Source organism: Equus caballus, chromosome 4 (genome assembly GCF_041296265.1).
Source record: "Equus caballus isolate H_3958 breed thoroughbred chromosome 4, TB-T2T, whole genome shotgun sequence".
Lineage (NCBI taxonomy): Eukaryota > Metazoa > Chordata > Mammalia > Perissodactyla > Equidae > Equus > Equus caballus.
The window spans coordinates 111643198-111665714 of NC_091687.1; the positions used below are offsets into that span (position 1 = coordinate 111643198).

Below are 22517 nucleotides of genomic sequence, written 5' to 3' on the forward strand. Positions count from 1 at the left end.
CCTGCATTACCTTTGCTTCTCATCCTGTGTCTTTCAGCCTATCCATTGACTTCTGCAATTTCTTATGCTGAGTTTCTTAGATTTTTCCTTATTTATGTTTTGCGTCTCTGTTCTGTTTTTTAGTTTAGTGGCTACCCTGAAGTCTGTATTTAGAATCTTGTGTATAACACAGTCCATTTTCTGGTGGTCTCTTACTTACTTGGCCTAGACTGATCTAGTCACTTTCCTCTTCCCCTCCTAAGTTATTATTTTCATCTCTCATTCCAACTTGTGTTATGAGTTTGTGGTTAGAGTGATAAGATTGTCTTTGCTTTGGTGGTTTCCTTCCCTTTATGCTAATGCTATAGTTGAATATTTGCTATCCTATTCTGGTTCTATCTATTTGTCTCCCTACTCTGTGGTTTGTGACCCCATTCTCCCTTTTTTCCGTTTTTCAGGTATGAGAGCCGTCTTGAGGATTTCTTGTAGAGGAGGACTTTTGGTTACAAATTCCCTTAACTTTTGTTTGTCTGGAAAAGATTTAATTTCTCCCTCATATCTGAAGGACATTTTTGCTGGATAGAGTATTCTTAGCTGAAGATTTTTATCTTTTAAAGTTTTGAATATGTCATTCCATTCTCTCCTACTTGTCAGGTTTCTGCAGAGAAATCTGCTGAAAGTCTGATAGGAGTTCCTTTGTAGGTTATTTTCTTCTGTCTTGCTGCCCTGAGTATTCTTTCTTTGTCATTCATTTTTGCCATTTTTACTAGTATATGCCTTGCAGTAGGTCTTTTTACATTGACAAACCTAGGAGATCTGAAAGCTTCCTCCACATACATTTCTCCCTCAATCCCTAGATTTGGGAAGTTCTCTTCTATAATTTCGTTAAGCACACTTTCTGCTCCATTTTCCTTTTCCACGCCCTCCGTTATTCCGATAATTCTTAAATTGGTTTTCCTCATTGAATCTGCTATTGCTCGGAGATTATTTTCATTTTTTTAAATTCTTAGTTCTCTTTCTTCCTCTGTCGGGAGCCATTCAGCCTATCTTCAATTATGCTAATTTGCTCCTCTATGATGTCTACACGGGCATTCAGGGAATCTGTATTCTGTTTTATCTGATCCATTGTATTTTTCATCTCTAGTATTTCTGATTGGTTCTTCTTTATAGTTTCAATCTCTTTTGTGAAGTAACTCCAGAACTCGTTGACTTGTTTCTCTATATTTCCCTTTACCTCATTGAGTTTTTTGATTATAGCTACTCTGAACTCATTTTCACTTAGTTTACCTATTTCCAATTCCTCAGGACTTAATTCTGTGTTTTTATTGTTTCCTTCTGGTCCGGAGCTTTTATAAATTGCTGGATGGTAGAGAAGCGGTTTTTGCACGATGCTATTATTCGGTTGCAGTTACAGCCTGTCACCACTAGATAGGGGTCAAGAGCGGTGCGTTCTGAGCCCTCCGCCTTCAGCTACGATGGCAGCGCACAGCTCAGGTTGGGGAGAGGAGAGTCACTTTCTCTCGCACGCCGACCTGGATTCTGATCAGCTCTGGTCTCCCAGGGCCCTGGCTTGATGGGGCTCCCATGCGTGGAAGCTTCCCCACATTAGTGGGTTTCTGCTGCACGGGCGGTGGGAGTCCTGGATGATCCCCTGGATGCGCGGCCCCTCCCCCGCTCCTTCCCTCCCCCGTGGCAGTAATCTCAGTCTCTAGGAGCAACAGTGAAGTTCTCTCTTACCCCGTTCCAGCTCCTCTGAGGCCAGCTCCAGCCTCTCTACCCTCCATCGTTTTGCTACTGTGGGTCTCTGACGATCTCTGTATTAGAGTTATTGGTTGAAATTCAGTTGTTCCGGGTTTTGGTTATAGTTTGGAGGGGAGAGAGTCCCAGGTCAGCATACCCCGCCATTTCGCTGACGTCACTCCTCTCTGTCCCTTTACTTTTAATCTATCTGCACCTTTATATTTAAAGAGGATTTCTTAGACAACATACAGTTGGGGTTTTTTAATCCACTCTGACAGTCTTTGTCTTTTAAATGATGTCTTTAGACCATTCACATTTAAAGGGATCATTGATATTGTCAGTTTAATATTTATCATAGTTTTAACTATTTTCTATTCATTGCCCTTGTTCTTTGTCTCTATTTTTGTCTTGCAGGTTTTTTCTCCTTTTTGATTTTAATTGAACATTTTATATGATTCTATTTTCTTTCCTCCCTTAGCATACCAATTACACTTCTTTTAAAATATTTTTAGTGGTTGCCCTAGAATTTGTAATTTACATTTACAACTAATCTAAGTCCATTTTCAAACAACACTATACTGCTTCATGGGTAGTGCAGGTACCTTATAACAGAGTATTCCCAATTCCTCCCTCCTGTCCCATATAACATTACTGTCATTCATTTCACTTATGCATAAGCTATAATCATTGTATACATTGTTGCTATTACTTTCAATAAACTGTTATCTATTAGATTAAGAAAATAAGACTTTGTTTTACTTTCATTTATTCCTTCTCTATTTTGCTCTTCTTTTATGTAAATCTGAGTTTCTCACCTAAGTAATTTTCCTTCTCTCTGCAGAACTTTTAAAATTTCTTCCTAAGCAGGTCTACCAGCAACAGTTTCCCTCAATTTTTGTTTGAGAAAGTTTTTATTTCTCTCCTTCATTTTTAAACAATAATTTTGCTGGATACAGATTCTAGGTTGGTGGATTTGTTTTTTTCTATTAACACTTCAAATATTTCACTCCTCTCTTCTTGTTCACATGGTTTCTGAAGAGCAATCTGATATAATTCTTATCTTTGATCCTCTATTTGTAAGGTGTTTTTATTCCTCTGGCTTCTTTCCTCTGTCTCTGATTTTCTGCAGTTTGAATATGATACACCTAAATGTAGATTTTTTGGTAATTCTCCTGTTGGTGATCTCTGACCTTGCTGAATCTGTGGTTGTGTGTATTAATTTTTGGACAGTTCTCAGCCATTAGTTGTTTCAAATATTTCTCCTGTTCCTTTCTGTCTGTCTTCCTTCTGATCTTCACAAGAAATCTCCCACAGTTCTTGGCTATTCTGTTCCCTTTTTACAATCATTTTTTCTCTCTGCTTTTCCGTTCTGGAAGTTTTTACCTACATATGTTCTAGCTCGCTCCCTCTTTCCTTGGTCACATCTAGTCTCCTGATAAGCCCACCAAAAGCATTCTCCATTTCTATCATAGTTTGATTTCTACCATTCCTTTTAATTCTTTCTTAAAGTTTCCATCTCTTTGCTTACATAACCCACCTGTTGTTGCATGTTCTGTACTTTTTCCATTAGAACTCTTAGCACATTCATCAGTTACTGTAAATACTAGCTTTATAATCCCCAAATCTCTGTCATATATGAGTCTGAGTCTGATGCTTGCTTTGTCTCTTCCAACTGTGTTGCCTTTTAGCATGCGTTGTAATTCTCTTTCTAAAACTCAGACATTACATATAGGGTAAAAGAAACTGAAGTAAATAGGCCTTCAGCATGAGGTTTTGTTTATCTGGCTGTTGGTTAGGTTATGTTTACTTTTGATGTGGCTGTAGGTGTCAGAGGCTACAATTTCCTCTAGGGTCATTGTTTTTGTCTCTCCTGTTGCCTTTGGTTTTCTCTAGTGACTCCTTCTTAAAGAGAGCCTGAGCCTTGCAGTTCTTTTAGCCGTAATCCCATTATTACACAGAAGCCTGATTGATGTCATGGTAAGGAGTGACAGGTAAAAATAGTTTCCCCTGAGGGAAGGCCTTTGTCAAGGCAAAGAGAATGAGAGGGCATATTTCAAAATCGTTACTTTCCCCCTCTCCCTGCTGGAAACACAAGGGGACTTTTTCTGGTATTTTACCCTGAGAAACTGGTAGAGCTCCTGGGGGTAAAACTCATGAAAGTGTGGGGGCACCCTCTAAGCTTGCCCCTCCAGAGTTTCTAACTCTCTTGCTAGTCCACACTAAGTGTCCTGCAATGAAATGAATAGAGTAAGTGTTCCCACCAGTACTGGCCACAGCAGCAGGCTTCTGCTATAAAGGATTTTGTTAAAAGCTGTGATTGTAGTAAATGCCTCTCTCTCTGGTTTTCAAGGCAGCAATCTCCCCTACGATCTTAATTATCTGATGGATCTAAGAAAAGTTGTTGATTTTCGATTTGTTCAGCTTTTTTTGTTGTGAGGATGGAAGTGATAACTTTCGAGCTCTTTTCATGTTAAGACTGAAACCAGAAGTCACTGTTATCTTTTATCATTTTACCTCTTACCTTTAGATCTTTGATTTACTGGGAATCACTTTTTGTGTATGATGTATATGATGTAACACACTTTTTAATACTTTATTCTCTGTGGGGACTTCCCCCAGGTTCATTTGGAAGCTGCTTGGGAATCTTCATCTGATATCCAGTCTCGGCATAGATTTACTCCAGAGGAGCTATTCCAGGACTCTTTGTAACTAATTCTGGTTTCCTTTTAATTTTAAATATAGTTTTTGGTTGACATGGTAAAAATTTTCATCTTTCTTTAAAAAATACAAGGTGTTGGGGCCAGCCTAGTGGCATAGTGATTAAGTTCACGCACCCCACTTTGGCAGCCTGAGGTTCACAGGTTCAGATCACGGGTGCAGACCTACACACCACTCATCAAGCCATACTGTGGCAGCGTCCCACATACAAAAAAGAAGATTGGCACAGATGTTAGCCCAAGGTCACTCTTCCTCACCAAAATATATATATATATTTATAAACAAGGTGTGAGATCATAATGGGAAGTGGGGTTTTTTCTCCCCTTTTAACATTACGTAGTTTGGAATGATCTAGCCTTTAATCTCATAATGTGCCCCCAAATCTTTTTCAAGGAGAAGGGAATTTGGTTATCACAATATACCAATTAAATTAGTATTAACATTCCCTACTATGGCAACTCATGATAGAAGATGAGCATTACTTGTAGGAGGCTATTCAAATTGTGTCTATATCTAACTAATTCTGTGCTTAGCTTATGTACTTTTGTGGCAGTTAGTCTGATGACTAGAGTTCCTCAACCTTGGCACTGTCAACATTTTAGGCCAGATAATTCCTTGCTGTTGGAGGGCCATCCTGTGCATTGTAGGATTTTAGCAGCATCACTGTCCTCTACCCACTAGATGCCAATACAGGATCTCCCTAGTTGTGACATTGCTACATGTGTCCTGGGGGGGCACTGTCACCCCAGTTGAGAACCACAAGTCTAAGAACTGTATTCTAAATATGGAAAAAGGCAATAATGTAAAAATTGTATTACTTGGTGTTAATTTTTTCAAATAATGGAAATTTTTTTTTTTAAAGATTGGCACCTGAGCTAACATCTGTTGCCAATCTTTTTTTTCTTTTTTTCCTTCTTGTTTTCCCCAAAGCACCCCTGTACATAGTTGTATATTCTAGTTGTAGGTCCTTCCGGCTGTGGTATGTGGGACACCGCCTCAGCATGGCTTGATGAGTGCTGCCACATCTACGATCAGGATCCAGACCGGCGAAATTCTGGGCAACGGAAGCAGAGCACATGAACTTAACCACTTGGCCACAGGGCCAGCCCGATCAAATAATGTAAATTTTCAAGCGAAGGAATGGTAGATAAATCTCTAAGGGGTGACTTGAAAATTACTATGTCAAAGAGATAAATGCATGTGACGATAGGAGACCTTAAGAAAATTAAGTCTCCCATCCAACTCTCTATAGGCAATCTCTTGCTTTTGCAAGTCATTTCCATAATGCTAGGTAATAGTTTTCGGTTTACAAACATTAACAATATATACTGACTTCCGAATACGGAAGTTGAGGATTTAGCTACTAGCTTTCTGATATTGAGGATATTTACACTATAGTAAATATTTCCATTGCTACTTGTATTGTACTTCCTCCTCTTATGTTTATTGTTCTAGTATTACTCTTTGTTATTCTCTTGGGTAACCTTCTAAGGACTTAAATCTTTATTTCTTATCAATTTATTCGCAGAGGTATAGCTGACAGATATTTCCTGTTCTTAAATTCTCAAGTGGTAGCTGCTACTACTATTATTATTATTATTTTCAGTAGTAACAATAACCTAATTATCCAACAATAGAGAAATGGTTTTCTCTAGTTTTTCACAATTTTTTTTACATTCTTTTTTGGTGAGGAAGACTGGCCCTGAGCTAACATCTGTGTCAATCTTCCTCTACTTTGTATGTGGGACATTGCCACAGTATGGCTTGATGAGGGGTGTGTAGGTCCACCCTCCAGGATCCAAACCCACGCACCCTGAGCTGCCAAAGCAAAGCGCGCAAACTTAACCACTATGCTACCAGGCCAGCCCCTTTCACAATTTAAGATAACGTTACAGTGAAAATCTTAATGCATGTAGCTTTCTTCTTGGAATTATTGTAACATAAATTCCCAGGAGTAAGATTATTAAATCAGAGTGTACAAATATTCCATCATATTGCTTTTCAGCAGGGTTATTAGAATACATTTTATTCATATTGAAAATAGTGTTATTCTTTTTCCCAATTATATAAATAAAAATCCTTATTGTTAAAAACTGAATTTATTCACAAAAGTATAAGAAGGTAAAAAGGTAAAAGTAACCTGCAATTCCACTACTCTGAAACAAGCACCATTCTCTCATACCACTCTCTTTGTATATCTACACAAAAAATTTTATCTTAGTCAGATTATACATTTACTGTTCTATGTGCAAAATATCTTCAGTATCAGGGCCGGCCCAGTGGTGAAGTGGTTAAATTTGCGTGCTCCACTTTAACAGCCCGGGTTTCACTGGTTCAGATCCCGGGTGCAATCTACACACTGCTCGCTCATCAAGCCATGCTGTGGCAGCATCCCACATAGAAGAACCAGAAGGACTTACAACTAGGATATACAACTATGTACCAGGCCATACCAGAAAGACAAAAAAAAAAGAGGAAGATTGGCAACAGATGTTAGCTCAGGGCCAATTTTCCTCACCAAAAAAGCATACCTTAAAAAGAATCTTCAGTTTTTTCTCACCCCCTGATTTTTGGCTTTTAGTCATACCTTCTTTACACGCACCTCCTCCCCCAACTTTACCATCTCCTCAGGTAATCTGGATCAGTTTGGTGTACAGCCTTCCTTTCTTATTACTGGATCCAAAATATTCCACAGCATGTATAATCAGCTGTATAAGATTATGTCTCCTAAAATTTTTCGTGTTTTTTTTTTTTTTTGACATTTAAGTCTCTAATCAATCTGGAACTTATTTTCGTATATACAATATAGGATTTCAATTTCATATTTTCTTATATTAGGCCAACACAATTTATTAAGTAAACCATCTTTCCCCACTAAAAATAACTGTTGTTGTATATTAAATTCCCAAGTATACTAGGAAATATTTCTATTATATTTCTTTGTTCTCTTTGTCAATTTCTATAACAGTGACATGCATTTTTAACATGATTATACAGTGTATTTGCTCTCTGGGAAGGCAATCTCTCTCCATGAGTCTCATTTTTCATAATTTCATACACTAGTTCCAGGTTTTTTTATTTTTTTATTTTTGGAGACAAAAATGCAGACATTTAACCTTCCATATGAACTTCAGTATCACTTTTCTTCAATTCTAAATAAAACTCTGATTCTAATTGCAAGTGCATTAAGTATATATATTAATTTTGGAAGAGTTAACATTTGCACGATATTTTGTCTTTCCCTCCAGGAACATGGGATATCTTTTCATTTGTGTGGGCCACCACAAATCAGAATCATCAGAATTGGCCACCTCAAAATGTGTCTCTTTGGCTTATTTTTGAGAACAAAAGACTCTAAAACAAACCTTAACCTTCCCCCTAACTGCCCAAAAGAATTTAAGATCAAAGGCCATCACCATCGATAACTCTGTGTATTGATAGACTGTGAGGGTCCTTGTAAAGCCAATTCTTATCAAAGTTCTGTCTACTAAACATTTGCTTTTCCATCTCCATGTGAATTGTCTTCCTGCCCTCTGAAGCCCCAAACCACTACCCCCAACCTCCCGCTTTGTTTTTAGCTGAAGATGATGTTTAAGCTGGCAGCTCAGCCATTTTGGGGAGCTGCTCAGTCTTCCTGAGTGTCTCCCATGTGTACATGCTATAAAGCTTTGTGTGATCTGCTCTTGTTATCCTGTCTCACGTCAATTTAACTCGCAGCCCAGTCAGAAGGACCTAGAGCGGGTAGAGGAAACATTCTTCCTCCCCTACATTTGTTAAATCACACTTCATATCCTTCAGTAAGCTTTTTATGGTTTTCTACATATAGCCCTTATTCCTTTCTTGTTAAGTTTAGTTCTGTTTTATAGTTTTTGTTGCCAATGTGAATAAAATATTTTTATTTTTACTGTGGCTGGTTATCGCCAGTATAGAGAAAAGCTCTTGAGTTGTGTACACTTATATTGCTTCTAATCAGTTTACCAAACTCATTCATAACTTCATAATCTTATGGTTTTTCTAGTTATATAATCATATCACTAGTTAAAAGAGATCATTTTCTTCTTTTCTAATAATTATAACCAATATTAATTTTCTTATCCCTTTGAATTCCCAAGAACTTTGAAAATAATTGTCCAATAATGATAATAGCAAGCATTCCTGTCTTTTTCATCATAATAATGGAAATAGCTTTGAGTTTCCACATTTAGTATAATGCTTTGTGTTGGTTTCTGACAAATATTTAAGTAAATGTCATTAATTTCTATCTTATTTAGCATTTTTGTTAGGAATGGTTGCTTAACTTTATCAACATTCATTACAATAATCAATTTTCCTTTTAAGTTGTTGAAATGATAAATTATCTTGATATGTTTCATGGTTATTAAGCCATTCTGATATTGACCCATTCCTGGAATAAACTCATTTCCTATGTATTAATTCTTTGATACAGTATTGTACTGTAAATTTTTATTGGTATTTAAAAATGACATTATTTGATAATTTTTTTTTATTCAGATTTTACTGAGGTTATGGTAACTTCATAAAACGAAATTAGGAGCATTTCTCCTTTTTGTGTGGGTCACTTTAAATAATACTAGAATTATCTCTTCTTTAAAGGAGATACAGAATTCAGCTATAAGCCCATCTGATCCATATATTTTATATAATGATAGATTTTTAAATATGTCTTCAATCTCTTCTATGATAAATAACTGATTCAAGTTTTTAGATTTTTCCTTGGTTAAAGAAAATGAATCTAGACACACATCTTCTATCTTTCAGAAAAATTACCTCAAAATGAATCACAGACTTAAATGTAAAACTACAGAACTTCTAGAAGAAATAGGAGAAAAATCTAGGTGATCTTGGGTTTGGCAATGATTTTCTAGAGACAACATAAAAAGCAGGATTCACAAAAGAAAACAATGATAAATTGGACCTCACTATAATCAAAAACTTCTGCTCTGCAAAAGACACTATTAAGAGACGAAAAGAAGCCACAGACAGGCAGAAAATTTCTGCAAAACACATATCTGATAAAGGACTTGAATCCAAAATATACAAAGAACTCTTAAAACTCGACAATAAGTAAACAACCCAATTAAAAAATGGGCAAGGGATGTGAACAGACAGCTCACAAAAAACATATGCCCCTTTCTTTACCATACAGAAGAATTAACTCAAAATGAGCCTAACAGTTAAAACTATAACATTCTTAAAAGAAAGTACAGGAGTAAGTCTTTGTGACCTTAAGTTAGCAAGGCCTTCTTGAATACGACATAAATATACAAGTGACAAGAAAAAATTTTTTTATAAATTAGACTTCAACAAAATTAAAAACTCTTGTGCTGCAATCAAGAGAGTGAAAAGATGGACCACCCTGGTGGCGCAGCAGTTAAGTTCGCACGTTCTGCTTTGGCAGCCTGGCGTTTGCCAGTTCAGATCCCAGGTGTAGACCTACACACCACTTGTCAAGCCGTGCAGTGGCAGGCATCCCACATACAAAGCAGAGGAAGATGGGCACAGATGTTAGCTCAGGGCCAGTCTTCCTCAGCCAACAGAGGAAGATTGGTGGCAGATGTTAGCTCAGGGCTAATCTTCCTCAAAAAAAAAGAAAAGAAGAAAGTGAAAAGATGACCCACAGAACAGGAGAAAATATTTGCAAGTCATATGTCTGATAGGGGTCTTATATCCAGAATACATAAAGATTTCCTATAACTCAATAACAAAAATAAAAAGAACTTAATTAAAAAATGGACAAAGGATCTGAACAGACATTCCTCCAATGAAGATACACAAATGGCCAATAAGCACACAGAAAGTTGTTCAACATCATTAGTCATCATGGAAATACAAATCAAAACTACGATGAGATAACACTTTGTACTCACTAGGATGGCTAAAATTAAAAATTAAAAAAAACATTAATTGGGCCAGCCTGGTGGTGCGGCGGTTAAGTTTTACATGTTCCGCATTGGCAGCCTGGGGTTTGCCAGTTCAGATCCTGGGTATGGACCTACACACAGCTTGTCAAGCCATGCTGTGGCAGGTGTCCCATATATAAAAAATAAAGGAAGATGGGCATGGATATTAGCTCAGAGCCAATCTTCCTCAAAAGAAAAAAATTAATGACAAGTGTTGATGAGGATGTGGAGAAACTGGAACTCTCATACATTAGTGATAGAAATGTGAAATGGTGCCATGACTTTGGAAAATAGTTTGGCAGTTCCTCAAAATACTAAACATAGAGTTAACACCATATGACCCAGTAATTCCACCCAAGAGACATAAAACCTTACACAACATGGAGAAATGAAACTTACACACAAATGTTCATAGCAACATTTTTCATAAGATCCAAAAAGTGGAAACAACCTGAAGCTCCATCAACTGAAGAACAAAAAAACAAAATGTGGCACATCCATACAATGGAATATTATTTGGCCATAAAAAAGAATGGAGGGGCCAGCCCCGTGGCCGGGTGGTTAAGTTCTTGCACTCTGCTTTGGCAGCCCAGGGTTTCACCGGTTCGAATTCTGGCCTCAGACATGGCACCAGTCATCAGGCCATGCTGAGGCAGCATCCCACATGCCACAACTGGAAGGACCCACAACTAAAAATACACAACTATGTACCGGGGGGCTTTGGGGAGAAAAATGAAAAATAAAATCTTTAAAACAAAACAAAAAAACAAGGAGTACTGATGCATGCTACAACACGGATGAACCTTGAAAACATCATACTAATTGAAAGAATCTAGACACAAAAAAACATATATTGCACGATTCAATTTACATGAAATATCCAGAAATAGGCAAATCCATACAGACAGAAAGCAAATTAGTGGTTGCCTAGGACTGGAGGGAGAATTTGGGGGTAAATGAGGAATGAACTGATAATGGGTACAGGGTTTCTTTTTATACAATGCAATGTTCTATAACTAGATAGACTCTGGTGATGGTTGCACAATTCATGAATATACTAAAAACCATTAAATTGGGTGAATTGTATGATATGTGAATTACATCTCAATAAAACTTTAAAAAACAGTTAAGTTAGTTTTGTGCAGCATTTCCACTGTTCCAATGAGAAAAAAAATACATATACATGTATGAACTACTAAATATGAACTGCATAATTTCAGCGATTCTATATACGAGCTAAATGTTCTTACATTTGCATTTAAACTAGCATTGCACAATATCAAGATGAATGGTAAAATTCATGCAATAAAATTTAATTTTTTTACTTAGAACAACAATGAATAGCAAAAAACACTACAACAAGTTGGGAGAAAAAACACAGAATAAAGAAAAAAGCTTTATATTTTATTACCTTTAACAGCATTTTTCTCCTGCTTTTTGAACAAAGAGTATATATTTTCATTTTTACACAGGGCCTCAAAAATTATGTAGCCAGCCCTAGCACAAATTTGATACCACTGCATGGGACTTCCTGAAAGTAAGTACAGAAGCAAAATCAGACTATGAATAGGAAGAAAAAATTTCGCATCACCTTGCTCTTTTAACATCTAGATATCCCTCAAGTTAACAAAGTTACATCAAGTACTCTTGGTAATTAGTAGAACTCTGCAACTTGTTCAAAAATCATCCATTCTTGAAGAAGCTTACTTCAATACACCAAAGTCAAAAGAAATAATAAATAAAAATTTGCTATGTAACGATCATGTGTCAAGCACTGTGCCAGGCACTCTCCTATCTCATTTAATTCTCACAACCTTGGAGTATTACAATTCCCATTCTTATAAATGAGACGATTAAGGTTTCAAGAGATTAAGCAACTTATCCAGTATCACCTAGCTGGTTAACAGCAAAGATATGACTGGAACCTACACTGCCCCCACCCAAAGCCAGCGAATCTGCCTCCTCGTTCAGCTTTCAGTACTGCTGTGCAGTAAAGAGAAACACAGGTTCAACAGACAACGGGTAAAATTTTGAGTTTTGAAAGAGTATTAGACAATGGATAACAACAGTTATAGGCCTCAATAATACATCTGATATTAATACACAACGTCAACGAATTCACAGATCAACTGCATGAAATCACCATCTCACGAATTAGCATGCTGGTGAAACAATCCTGTTCACAGTCCTAAATGCTCAGCTTTTTGTCAAATTCCTTATTTGGTTATGGTGCTATATGAAAGATACATAGTAAATTTAAAGTAAAATAATATTAGATGAATGACTTCTTAAGGCCAAAAACTGTACTTTGAATGTTCCTGAATCTCAAGCCCCCAAGAAGACACATATGAAAAACTGATATTAATTAAATATCAGAGTAACTTTCACAATTCCTATCTAGAAGGTCTATGGCCTACACAACTGAAACACCATGAGTTTTAACATGAGTCCTACCACAAAAAAAAAATTATACTGTATTCCCTCTCCAGCTTCAAGTTCCCCCCACACAATTTCAAGTTTACGCAAATTTAGTTCTACAAAGCTCACTAAAAACCAAGAAATTCTAGCATTCCCAAATTTCATGTCACTCCTGGTGGAGATCAGTTGGTCAGCAATGGAAAGACAGCTAAAGCGGGATGACAGAGAGGAATGGTCTTTCCAATGACACCTTGGGAAGGCTGTGGAGGGCAGCCCACCACTGTCTGTGAGGGCAGCAGGAAGACAGGTACCTAAAAGACAAGTGTTCCAACACGGAGTCCTCCAGGGCAGAGCGAGGGTTCTAGACCCAGTGTCTGGGAAAGCTCACCCAATGCTTCTTCCACCTCTAGCACACAAGCTCTTCTGTATCAGGGGAATGAAAGCAAGCAGCTGGGTCCCAGGAGTCAACAACTCCAAGTCAAAAATCAGAAAGACACTAAACATCTGGAAGGAGGAACAGACATAAGGAAATACTTCTCCGAATGCATATTATTGAAAACAATTCAAAATGAATTTACAAGGATTTCATTGAAATTCTAGGGAAGACGAGTCTGAAAAGATTCTAACGCACAAAAGATAACATATTAACAGTGTGAAATTAAAATTTATTGTCTTTATTTGGTGTCCTTTCTGGATTGTTTTAAGTATTAAAACATTCATAAGGGCTTTCAAAGATAAATTCCAAACTTTATTTCCTCATGTCTGTTTTTCCCTGTAATGACTTAAATTGTTTGAATTATCTTACTACCAAGGTCTTCAAGAAATTAACCTATACTATTATATTTGGACATAATTTTCAAAGCCCTAACATCATCATGAGTGAATATCTACAGATGTCTACTACAGGCACTGTGGAGAATAAAACAAAAGCATACGGCTCTCAGAGATTTTATATTCTATCCCACTGCATACCTTTGGCTTGGCAACAAAAGGAAGACTAACACTGGAAATCACGCTGAAAGGATATGACGTCCTCTGGATGGCTACACCTCTCAGGACATATACTTCTAATGGTCACTTAAGAAGGAAAGAATAGGAAGAAAAACATCTCGAGTGTAATCAGGAAGGCCTCAGTACAGAACTAGGGAGACACATGAGGTATACTCACCAGGAGAGCAGGGTAGCCCAAAGCTGTGGTTACTAATTACTACAAACTTAGTAACTTCAAACAACACATATTTATTACCTCATAGTTCTGGAGGTCAGAAACCCAAAACGGGACTCATTGGGCTAAAGGCAAGGGGTCAACGGGGCTGGTTTCTTCTAGAGACTCTAGGGAGATTCCATGTCCCTGACTTTTCCAGCTTCTGGAGTCCAACCACGTTCCTCGGCTTGTGGCCCCTTCCCCCACCCTCAAAGTGCATCACGCCAACCTCTGCTCGTCATCATATCGCCTTCTCTGACTCTGACCCTCCTGATTACACTGCACTCACCCAGATGATCTAGGATAATCTCCCTTTTAACATAATCACCTCTGCAAAGTCCCATCTACCATGTAAAACAGCGTATTCACAGGTTCCAGGGACTACCTCATGGACATCTTTATGGGCCACTGTACTGCCTACCAGGGAAAACCAATTTAACACAGTTTAGCAAAATCAAATACAAAGAATCCTCTATATCTCTATCCCATTCCTTTTTGCTCACTGGTATAAAACGTGTTATAAAATCATTTCAATATATGTTGGCTATTGGATTTGTGTCTACTACACCATTCCATTATAAGACTTTATGACCATGATGAGAAAGAGAAAAGCAGCCCCCGATATCTGGGAGCTGGGCTGCTGCTATCAGCTAGGCCTTAGTGTTGCTACAAACTGGCTAGCAACTCAGAGCGAGGCACTCACAGCTAGGCCTGGATGATACTGCTGTTGAAGACGAGCAATGTCAGAGACCATCAGAGAAGGCCACTCCATCACCACAATGGATAAAGAACAAATAAGACTACTCCGTATCATGCCCGGACAAAGGCAAAAAACAGGAACACTGTTCAAATCATAAAAATGGCAAAACATCTCCCCACCCTGGCTAATATGAATAACTTGCTTCTTTATCAAATAACAGTTTTAGCCTCACTATAGTCTTCTTTCCTTCTAGGTAAGATTTATTAAGATACCCAATCATAGAATTATCTCTGCTTCCTAACAGCATCCAATACAGACCAAAGCCCCACTTCCTTAAATTCTTCTCAAATAACCTAATACAAGCCCAAATCCTACTTTAAAAATTTCCTTTCTGATACTGAGATGCCCCACGGTTCCCCACGGTATGCATTTTCTCTCACTGCAACACACAATAAACTGAACTTGTCCAACTACAGGTGCGTTCCTGGTGGTCTTTGGCTGGAGGGTAATGACAAAGGTCAGAAAAGACCATGGACCCCCAGACAACTGTAGTCCAAATTTATATACAAGATTGGTGACTGGCTCCCACCTTCTCCCCAATTCCTTTCCCAAGTGGGAAGGGATAAAGTTTTTATCTCCAGGACAAGGAGTAACCCATGAAGGTAAGAGATCGACCCTCTGGGAAAAGCCAGGTAAACTCACCTAGGGAAGCACTAAGTGAAGGATGATTCCTGGCATCCTCATTATTTCCCCACCCCTATTTGGCCAAAAGGGAGCCAAATAAATGGGAGGGTCCTAAAATCTCTACTGTTGTAAAAGTCCTAGTCAACCCCAGAATTGTCCCCAAAAATATTACAGCCAAGTGAGGGAGCTTAAACCATAGCCACGATAAGCAAGAACTGAGATTGTGCAGCCAGACCCCAAAACTCCCTGCCAGCTAGCTTCATAGGCTCCCCTGGTCTTTTTGTTAGCCTTACAGTAAGCCAACCCCGCATTTTATGTAACCAACCTAGCTGAACCCCACTTAACCCTGTCACGGTGGTTTAAACTTTACAGACTGTAAATATAGCACAGGCTGTGGAGCCGGCCTGCCTGGAGTCAGACCTTGGTTGCCCTGCACACTGACGGTGCCACCTTGGCGACGTGCTGTGAAGGACCTACTTCACAGGGCTGTTGGGAGACTCAAATAAGATAACCTGGTAAGCACTCAATAAATATTATTTATTACTAATTTGATGAAGGGATTATGGGGACTTTTTGGTATGGTTATATATTAATCTATGATCATTTTAAAGTAATAATATATTAGTGAAAGTGGCATCAATGTAAGAAAACCATTTTGAAGCTATTATCTAAGTGAATGCCTTCAAAGAACAGCTGTACTGAAAGACAAGTGTTGCTGTGCAACTAGACAGGCATAAAGAAAAGGCATGTATAAATTACTTTCAATGTTTCATTCTCCTACTGGATATTAATAAACTAGAGTCAGTGTTTTAGTATCCTGGGTGATGGTTCATGGGTGCATATTATTTAAAATAGGTTAATCAAAAGCAGGTCACACACAGACCAATGAAAAGTGTACATATGAACCAAGGATTATAATTAATCCAATTCTGTGCACCTGAAGTCCAAAAAAAAGGGAAAAAAGATAGCAAAAAGAAGAAAGGGAATGGATCATTACCAAGTGATATTAATAAAGTCCAATGTGACAATTAAAGTAACTGACAAGAGAACTGTGAGATATTAAAGACAAAATAAGATTATTACATAAGTATTTAAAAGTTAAACACCGCATCACACACAAAAATTAACTCAAAATGAAGAAAAGACCTAAATGTAAGAGTTAAAACTATAAAACTTAGAAGAAAACATAGGGGGAAATCTTCATGACACTGGATTTAGCAATGATTTCTAGGATATAGGATAAATTGGACTTCATCAAAATGAAAAACTTTTGTGCATCAAAGGACACTATAAACAGAATAAAAAAGGCAGCCCACAGAATGGGAGAAAATATTTGCAAATCACGCATCTAATAAGGGATTAATATCCAGAACATACAAAGAACTCCTAAAACTCAACAAAACAACCACCCAATTCAAAAATGGGTAAAGGACTTGAATAGACATTTCTCCAAAGAAGGCAAACAAACAGCCAATAAGCACATGAAACAATGCTCAGCAACACTAATCGCTGATGTTGATGTGATCTGATATCACTGTACACTCATTAGGATAACCGTTTTTTTAAAAAAACAGAAAACAACATGTGTTGGCAAGAATGTGGAGAAACTGGAACCCCGGAACACTGCTGTTGGGAATATAAAATGGTGTAGCCACTGCAGAAAACAGTAGAGTTCCTCAAAAAATTAAACATAGAATTACCATACAATACAGCAATTCCACCTCGGGGTAGATATCTAAAAGAATTGAAAGCAAGGTCTCGAAGACATATCAGTACACCCATGTTCATCATAGCAGCATATTCACAATAACAAGGAAACAACCAAAACATTCATTGACAAATGAATAGATAAGCAAAATGTGGTTTATACACACAATGAAATATTATCCAGCCTTAAAAAGGAAAGAAATTCTGACACACGCTATAACATGGATAACTTGAAAACATTACGCTAAGGGAAATAAGCCAAACACAAAAGGACAAATACTGTATGATTCCACTTATATGAGACACCTGGAATAGTCAAATTCATAGAGACAGGAAGTAGAATGACGATTACCAGAAGCTGGAAGGAGGGAGGAAAGGGGACTTATTGATCCATGGGGACAGAGTTGCAGTTTGGAATGATGAAAAAGTTCTGGAGATGGATAGTGGTGATGGATGCGCAACAATCTGAATGTACTTCAAGCCACTGAACTGTACACTTAAAAATGGTAAATTGTATGTTATGTATATTTTATCTCAATAAAAAAGTTAAACAAAAATTATGGCATTATATGGCAAAACCAAAGAGATGAATAACTAAAAGAACTGGCAACGAGTCCTAGAGAAAAATCAAGCATTTTTCTTCACTCTAAATATGAATAATTTGAGGAAGGAATACCAAAGACTGGAAACGGACTAAGCTTGGTACCTGTCTGGACTGGTTCTGCAGAGTGTGGAGTATGCTCACCACCCAAGGCTGCTGGGCCAGGGGAAGCGGTGATGACAAGGAGCAGAACTAAGGAACTCTAAAATCAGTACCAAACGGAATCGTTTCCAGGGAGTAGACAAAAGTAATAAAGCTCCTAGCTGCTATAACATGGATCCCTTTCTCCATCCAACGACAGGAGATCTAACTAGTTTAAAATAAAGCCAAAAACCAATACACTAATGGAACAGCAGAGTCCAAAATTTACCGCAAATATACAGTTACCTAACTTGTGACAAAGGTCACAAACAGTGCTGAAGCAACTGGACATCTAAGTGAAAAAAACATATATGACTCCTACTTCACAACATTACACAACATATAAATCACAGATGAACTGCAGATCTGAATGGGAAGAGTAAATCTACAAAGCATTTAGAGGAAAGCACAAGAGAACATCTTCATAACCTTGGAGAAAGCAAAGACTTCTTAAAAGGACATTAAAAAGTATTGAGAATTAAAAAAAAATTTGACAAAGTGAACTACATTAGAATTAAGAATTTCTGCTCATTAGAAGATATCATTAAGCCAGCGAAAAGGCATCCACAGACTGGAAAAAAAATTTGCAATATATGTATCTGACCAAGGTATCAGATCGAGAATAATTAGAGAACTCTCACAAATCAATATTGAAAAGACAAACTATTCTAAAACTAGGAAAAAGATGAAGACACTTAAAGATTTCCAAATGACCAATAAACATATGAAAAGGTGCTCAAACTCATTAATCATCAGAGAAATGCAAATAAAATCTTTTATGCAATAAATACTATGACACACTTACTAAAATGGCTAAAATAAAAAAGGAGAGAAAATACTGTGTTGTAAAGATGGGAAGCAACCACATCTCTCATACAACCACTCTGGCAAACTGTCTAAAAGTACCCACCAAAGAGGAACAAACGTACAATCAATAACCTAGCAGCTCCACTCCTAGGTACATACCTAACAGAAAAGCATACATATGTTCACCAAAAGCGTGTATAAGAATATTCATAGCCAAAACCTGGAAACTACTGAAGCACCTACCCACAGTAAAATAAAAATAAATTGTGCTATAGCCACACAACTACAGCACTGAAAATGAATTATAACCACACACAACATGGAGGAATTCCACACTGCTGAGTGAAAGAAACCAGGCACCAAAGAGTGCATTCTCTAAGCTTCCATTTATATACAAGTTCAAGACTAAGCAAAACTCATCTATTAAAGTAGGGAAGGGGTTACTCGTGGTGGAGGGGAGAGTAACCGGAAAGAGAAAGAGGATAGGCCTCCGGGATGCTAGTCATACTGTTTCCCAATCTGGGTTCAAGATTACACAGGTGTGTTTAGTTTGAAACGCTTCAAGCGTACACCTACGATTATGCCCTTCTCTGTTTATTCTAGCTTCAATAATAAAATTAAACTTAAACTAAATATGCTGTATCAAATTCCACTAGTTCAGACTCTGTATCTCCTCTTTATTTCAAGGTATGACTTGGCAAAGTGATTCTCAATGTTCAACATCAATAACTACACAAACTAGGCAATTCTAACCCAGAATTTTTTCACCTCAAACCGAGAGTGTGACTGAATTTGAGAGAAGTTGGTTAGAAGAGGGGAGGGGTAAACAGAAATACATAAAATTGACATATTTTACACTGTTATGAAAACATAAACAATTAAAACGTGTTCTCGTGCATCAGGAAAAGGGACAAGCATCAAAGCAGATTTCTAAGGCCACGCCTGCTTCCCGACCCCTGCCAGCAGCACAGACCAAATAGGGGACCAAGTAAGGATGCCTCCCACAAGAAGTCGCTTCCAGAGCACAAAGGACTTCTGGTCAGCCCCTCAATCCCATAAATCGCCGGTCTTCCCACCCCAAACGGCAGGTTTCGGCCCTCAGGCAAGCTAAGCTGGGCTGCCACGGCGCGGGGGGCCGGAAGGGGTGCGCTACCGCACCGGGACGGCTGGGCTGCGAGGCCCGCGCCCCCCCCGCCCCCCAGCGGCTCCACCTGCGCCTCCACCTGCCTCCCGCGCCCGCCCGAGCGGCCCCCGCCCGGAGGTCAGGCAGAGCGCGGGCGGTGAGGGCGCAGGGGGCACCGCGGCGTCCCCGCGGGAGGACAGGCGATTCGACCCGACCCTTGAGGGAGGGCGTGGGGCGCAGGACGGCGGGCGGGATGAGGCGCCGAGGGCGGGACGGGGCAGAGGGGAGGCCGCCGCGGGGACCCGAGGTGGGGGACGGAGGATGGCAGCCGTCGGGGCGGAGAGGGGCACGCCCGGGGAGCCAGGGGGCCGCGGGGACCGAGCCCAGGGGGCGGGGTGGGGCCGCTGTGGACATAGGGGGCAGCAGGGGCCGAGCCCAGGGGTCACGGGAGGCCAGCGCGGGGGCTGGAGGGAGCCGCGGGGGCACAGGGGGCGAGCTCGAGGGCGGCGAGCGCGGGAGGCGGGCGGGCGCCGAGGGGGGCGAGCGCGGGGGACACGGGGGGCGAGCCGGCGGGGCGGGCAGGCGCCGCGGGGGCCCTGAGGCGGGCTTGGGGGACAGAGGGAGCCCGGGGGGCGGGCGGGGCCGCGGGGGCACGGCGGCGAGCCCGGGGAGGACGGCCGCCTCCCGCCGCTCACCGTGGACTCCCGCACTTGGCTGTGGAAGTGCTGCTCCCGCGCCGACACCTCGTCCTGCCCTTCCATCCTCCCTCATGCCCGCCGCCGCGCCGCCCGCGTACGCGCGCTCCGCCGCACCATCGCCCGCCGGCCGGGGACGGGAGCGGCTCACCGCAGCCGCAGCAGGGACCGTGACCACGACCGGCCGCCACCTCACGCTAAGCCGCTCCGGCTGCGGAGGGCGGGCGCCGCGCGGGCCGGGGCGGGGCGGGGTGGGGCCTGACGTCAGAGGAAGGCGCCACGCGTCAGAGGAGCGCGCCGCGTCCTCCGCGGGGCCTGAGGCCGCAGGCCGGGAGGCTCAGGGGGCGGGGGCCTGGAGGGGCGGGGCCTGGGCGACTAGGGGCGGAGCTTTGGGCCACGCCCCCAAGGGCTGAGGCTGGCAGAGGCCGCGGGAGGCCGGCCCGGAACCGGCCAGGATGCGATGGGGGCGGGTTTGTGGGGCGCGTTCTCCCACCCGTTAGGGTCGAATAATGGCAGTGGGCGGGCCGGCGCAGTCTCGGCGCTCTCGTTCCCCAGAGGAGTTAATCGTTTATGGCAACTCCAGTGAGTGCCCCCAGCCCGGCACCCGGCACTCAGCACTCAGCACCCAGCACTCAGCACCCAGCTCAGCCTGCAGAGCCCTTGGGCAGAGTCGAGCGGGTCTCCCACGGAAACTCACTCAAGCGCGGTAGGCACAGGTCAGAAATCGGTTGTTTCAGAACACGCTTTGGGCGGAAACCCCGGAAACCTGGCTTCTCTGCGTCTGATAAGGGGTTGGGCTGCCACAGGTCTCGGCCTCCCCCAACTGGAAAACGTAGATAGCCTCGAATGTGAGGCCCTTGCCAAGTCGTAGAGTAGCCCGCTTCCTAGAGCGGTTTTATGACCTTCCGGAGACCCTCGAGAGCACGTTTAGTTGGGGGACTGCCAACCATGCACAACACAATAATTCACGCCCATCCTGCATTAAGTATATTTTTGTTGTTGTTGTTTTTGCTATAAAATTGAGTTGGAAGGAATAGTTATCATTTTACTTTTGGATTTATTTGGCTAGAAGGAGGTCATTTAAATTTCTATTGGCTGTGAATTTTTTTGGCATCTCTAATTGAGAATTCTTAGGAAGCAAGAAAATCTACAAATTGCTTTCAAATGATTCTTATGATATATATTTATTTAGGTTTTGCGGTATCTTTTTGCAATCTTGAGTTAAAATTTTTTTCACAACTCAAACTTTTTTATGGCCCCTGAAAAGCTGTGCCAAAGACTGTGCCTGCGATGCGCTATACCTGAAAATGTGGGTAGTGGGAACACTCAGAGAACATGAGACTGGTTCTGGTGAGTGTCCCTGCTGTCATAGGCTGATAAGAAACCAGGAATAACTTCCAACTGGTTAAATTCAGTGTTCACCTTTATTTCTAAAATGTCTCCATACCCTGGAGAACCCGGGAAAGACACAGAAGTATCTGAGTCTGTTTTTCTGGACACCCGGGTTCTGAGAGCTGGGTAAATACCCACCTGAACTGACCTGGATAATTTCTGGGTTAATGTCTCCAAACCAGAGGGTCAGCAGATCAGCTTTTAAGGTGTGTGGCATTCAGACACGTATCCCAGAAAGTGGATGTGTGCGGCATTTCTGATCTTTCTAACCCAAAACTCCAACCATCTAGACCTTTTCATTTTCTTTAATGCAGTTGTCTATAGAGGCTCACCCACCTTTGATCTTAGTTGTTTCCCTCTCTTTGGTACTTACAACACTTAATCTAGGATAGCAGATTTCAAAAATGGCTATAAGCTTACCCCTCCCTATGCACTTGCCTGTTCGCCTCATGGCTTTGCCCCTCCTTCATTGAGAAGTGGAGTCTAGGGCCAGCCCCTGTGGCCTAGTAGCTAAGTTCAGTGTGCTCCAGCAGCCGAGGTTCAGTTCCCTGGCACAGACCTACACCACTCTATCAGTGGCCATGCTGTGACAGCAGCTCACATACAAAAAAAAAGAGGAAGATTGGCACAGATGTGAGCTTGGGGTGAATCTTCCTCAGAAAAAAAAAAAAGTGGAGTCTATTTTCC

General features: G+C 40.7%; 1 protein-coding gene across 9 annotated transcripts in view; it reads right to left on the minus strand.

The window, feature by feature from the left end:
* LMBR1 (limb development membrane protein 1) overlaps positions 1-20777 on the minus strand; it is a 156891-nt gene extending 136114 nt beyond the window's left edge. For 2 of the 9 annotated variants that reach the window (XM_070266117.1, XM_070266114.1), the window contains exon 1: positions 20590-20740. Coding sequence is in view for 3 of the 9 variants with exons in the window: in XM_070266119.1 (XP_070122220.1) it covers positions 20439-20514 (76 nt within the window). In the remaining 6 variants the exon portion in view is untranslated. Of the gene's footprint in view, positions 1-20438 lie in introns of all 9 variants that reach the window. The other 7 variants (XM_023640108.2, XM_023640107.2, XM_070266113.1 and 4 more) reach the window with 7 other exon arrangements.
* Positions 20778-22517: the final 1740 nt, after the last annotated feature.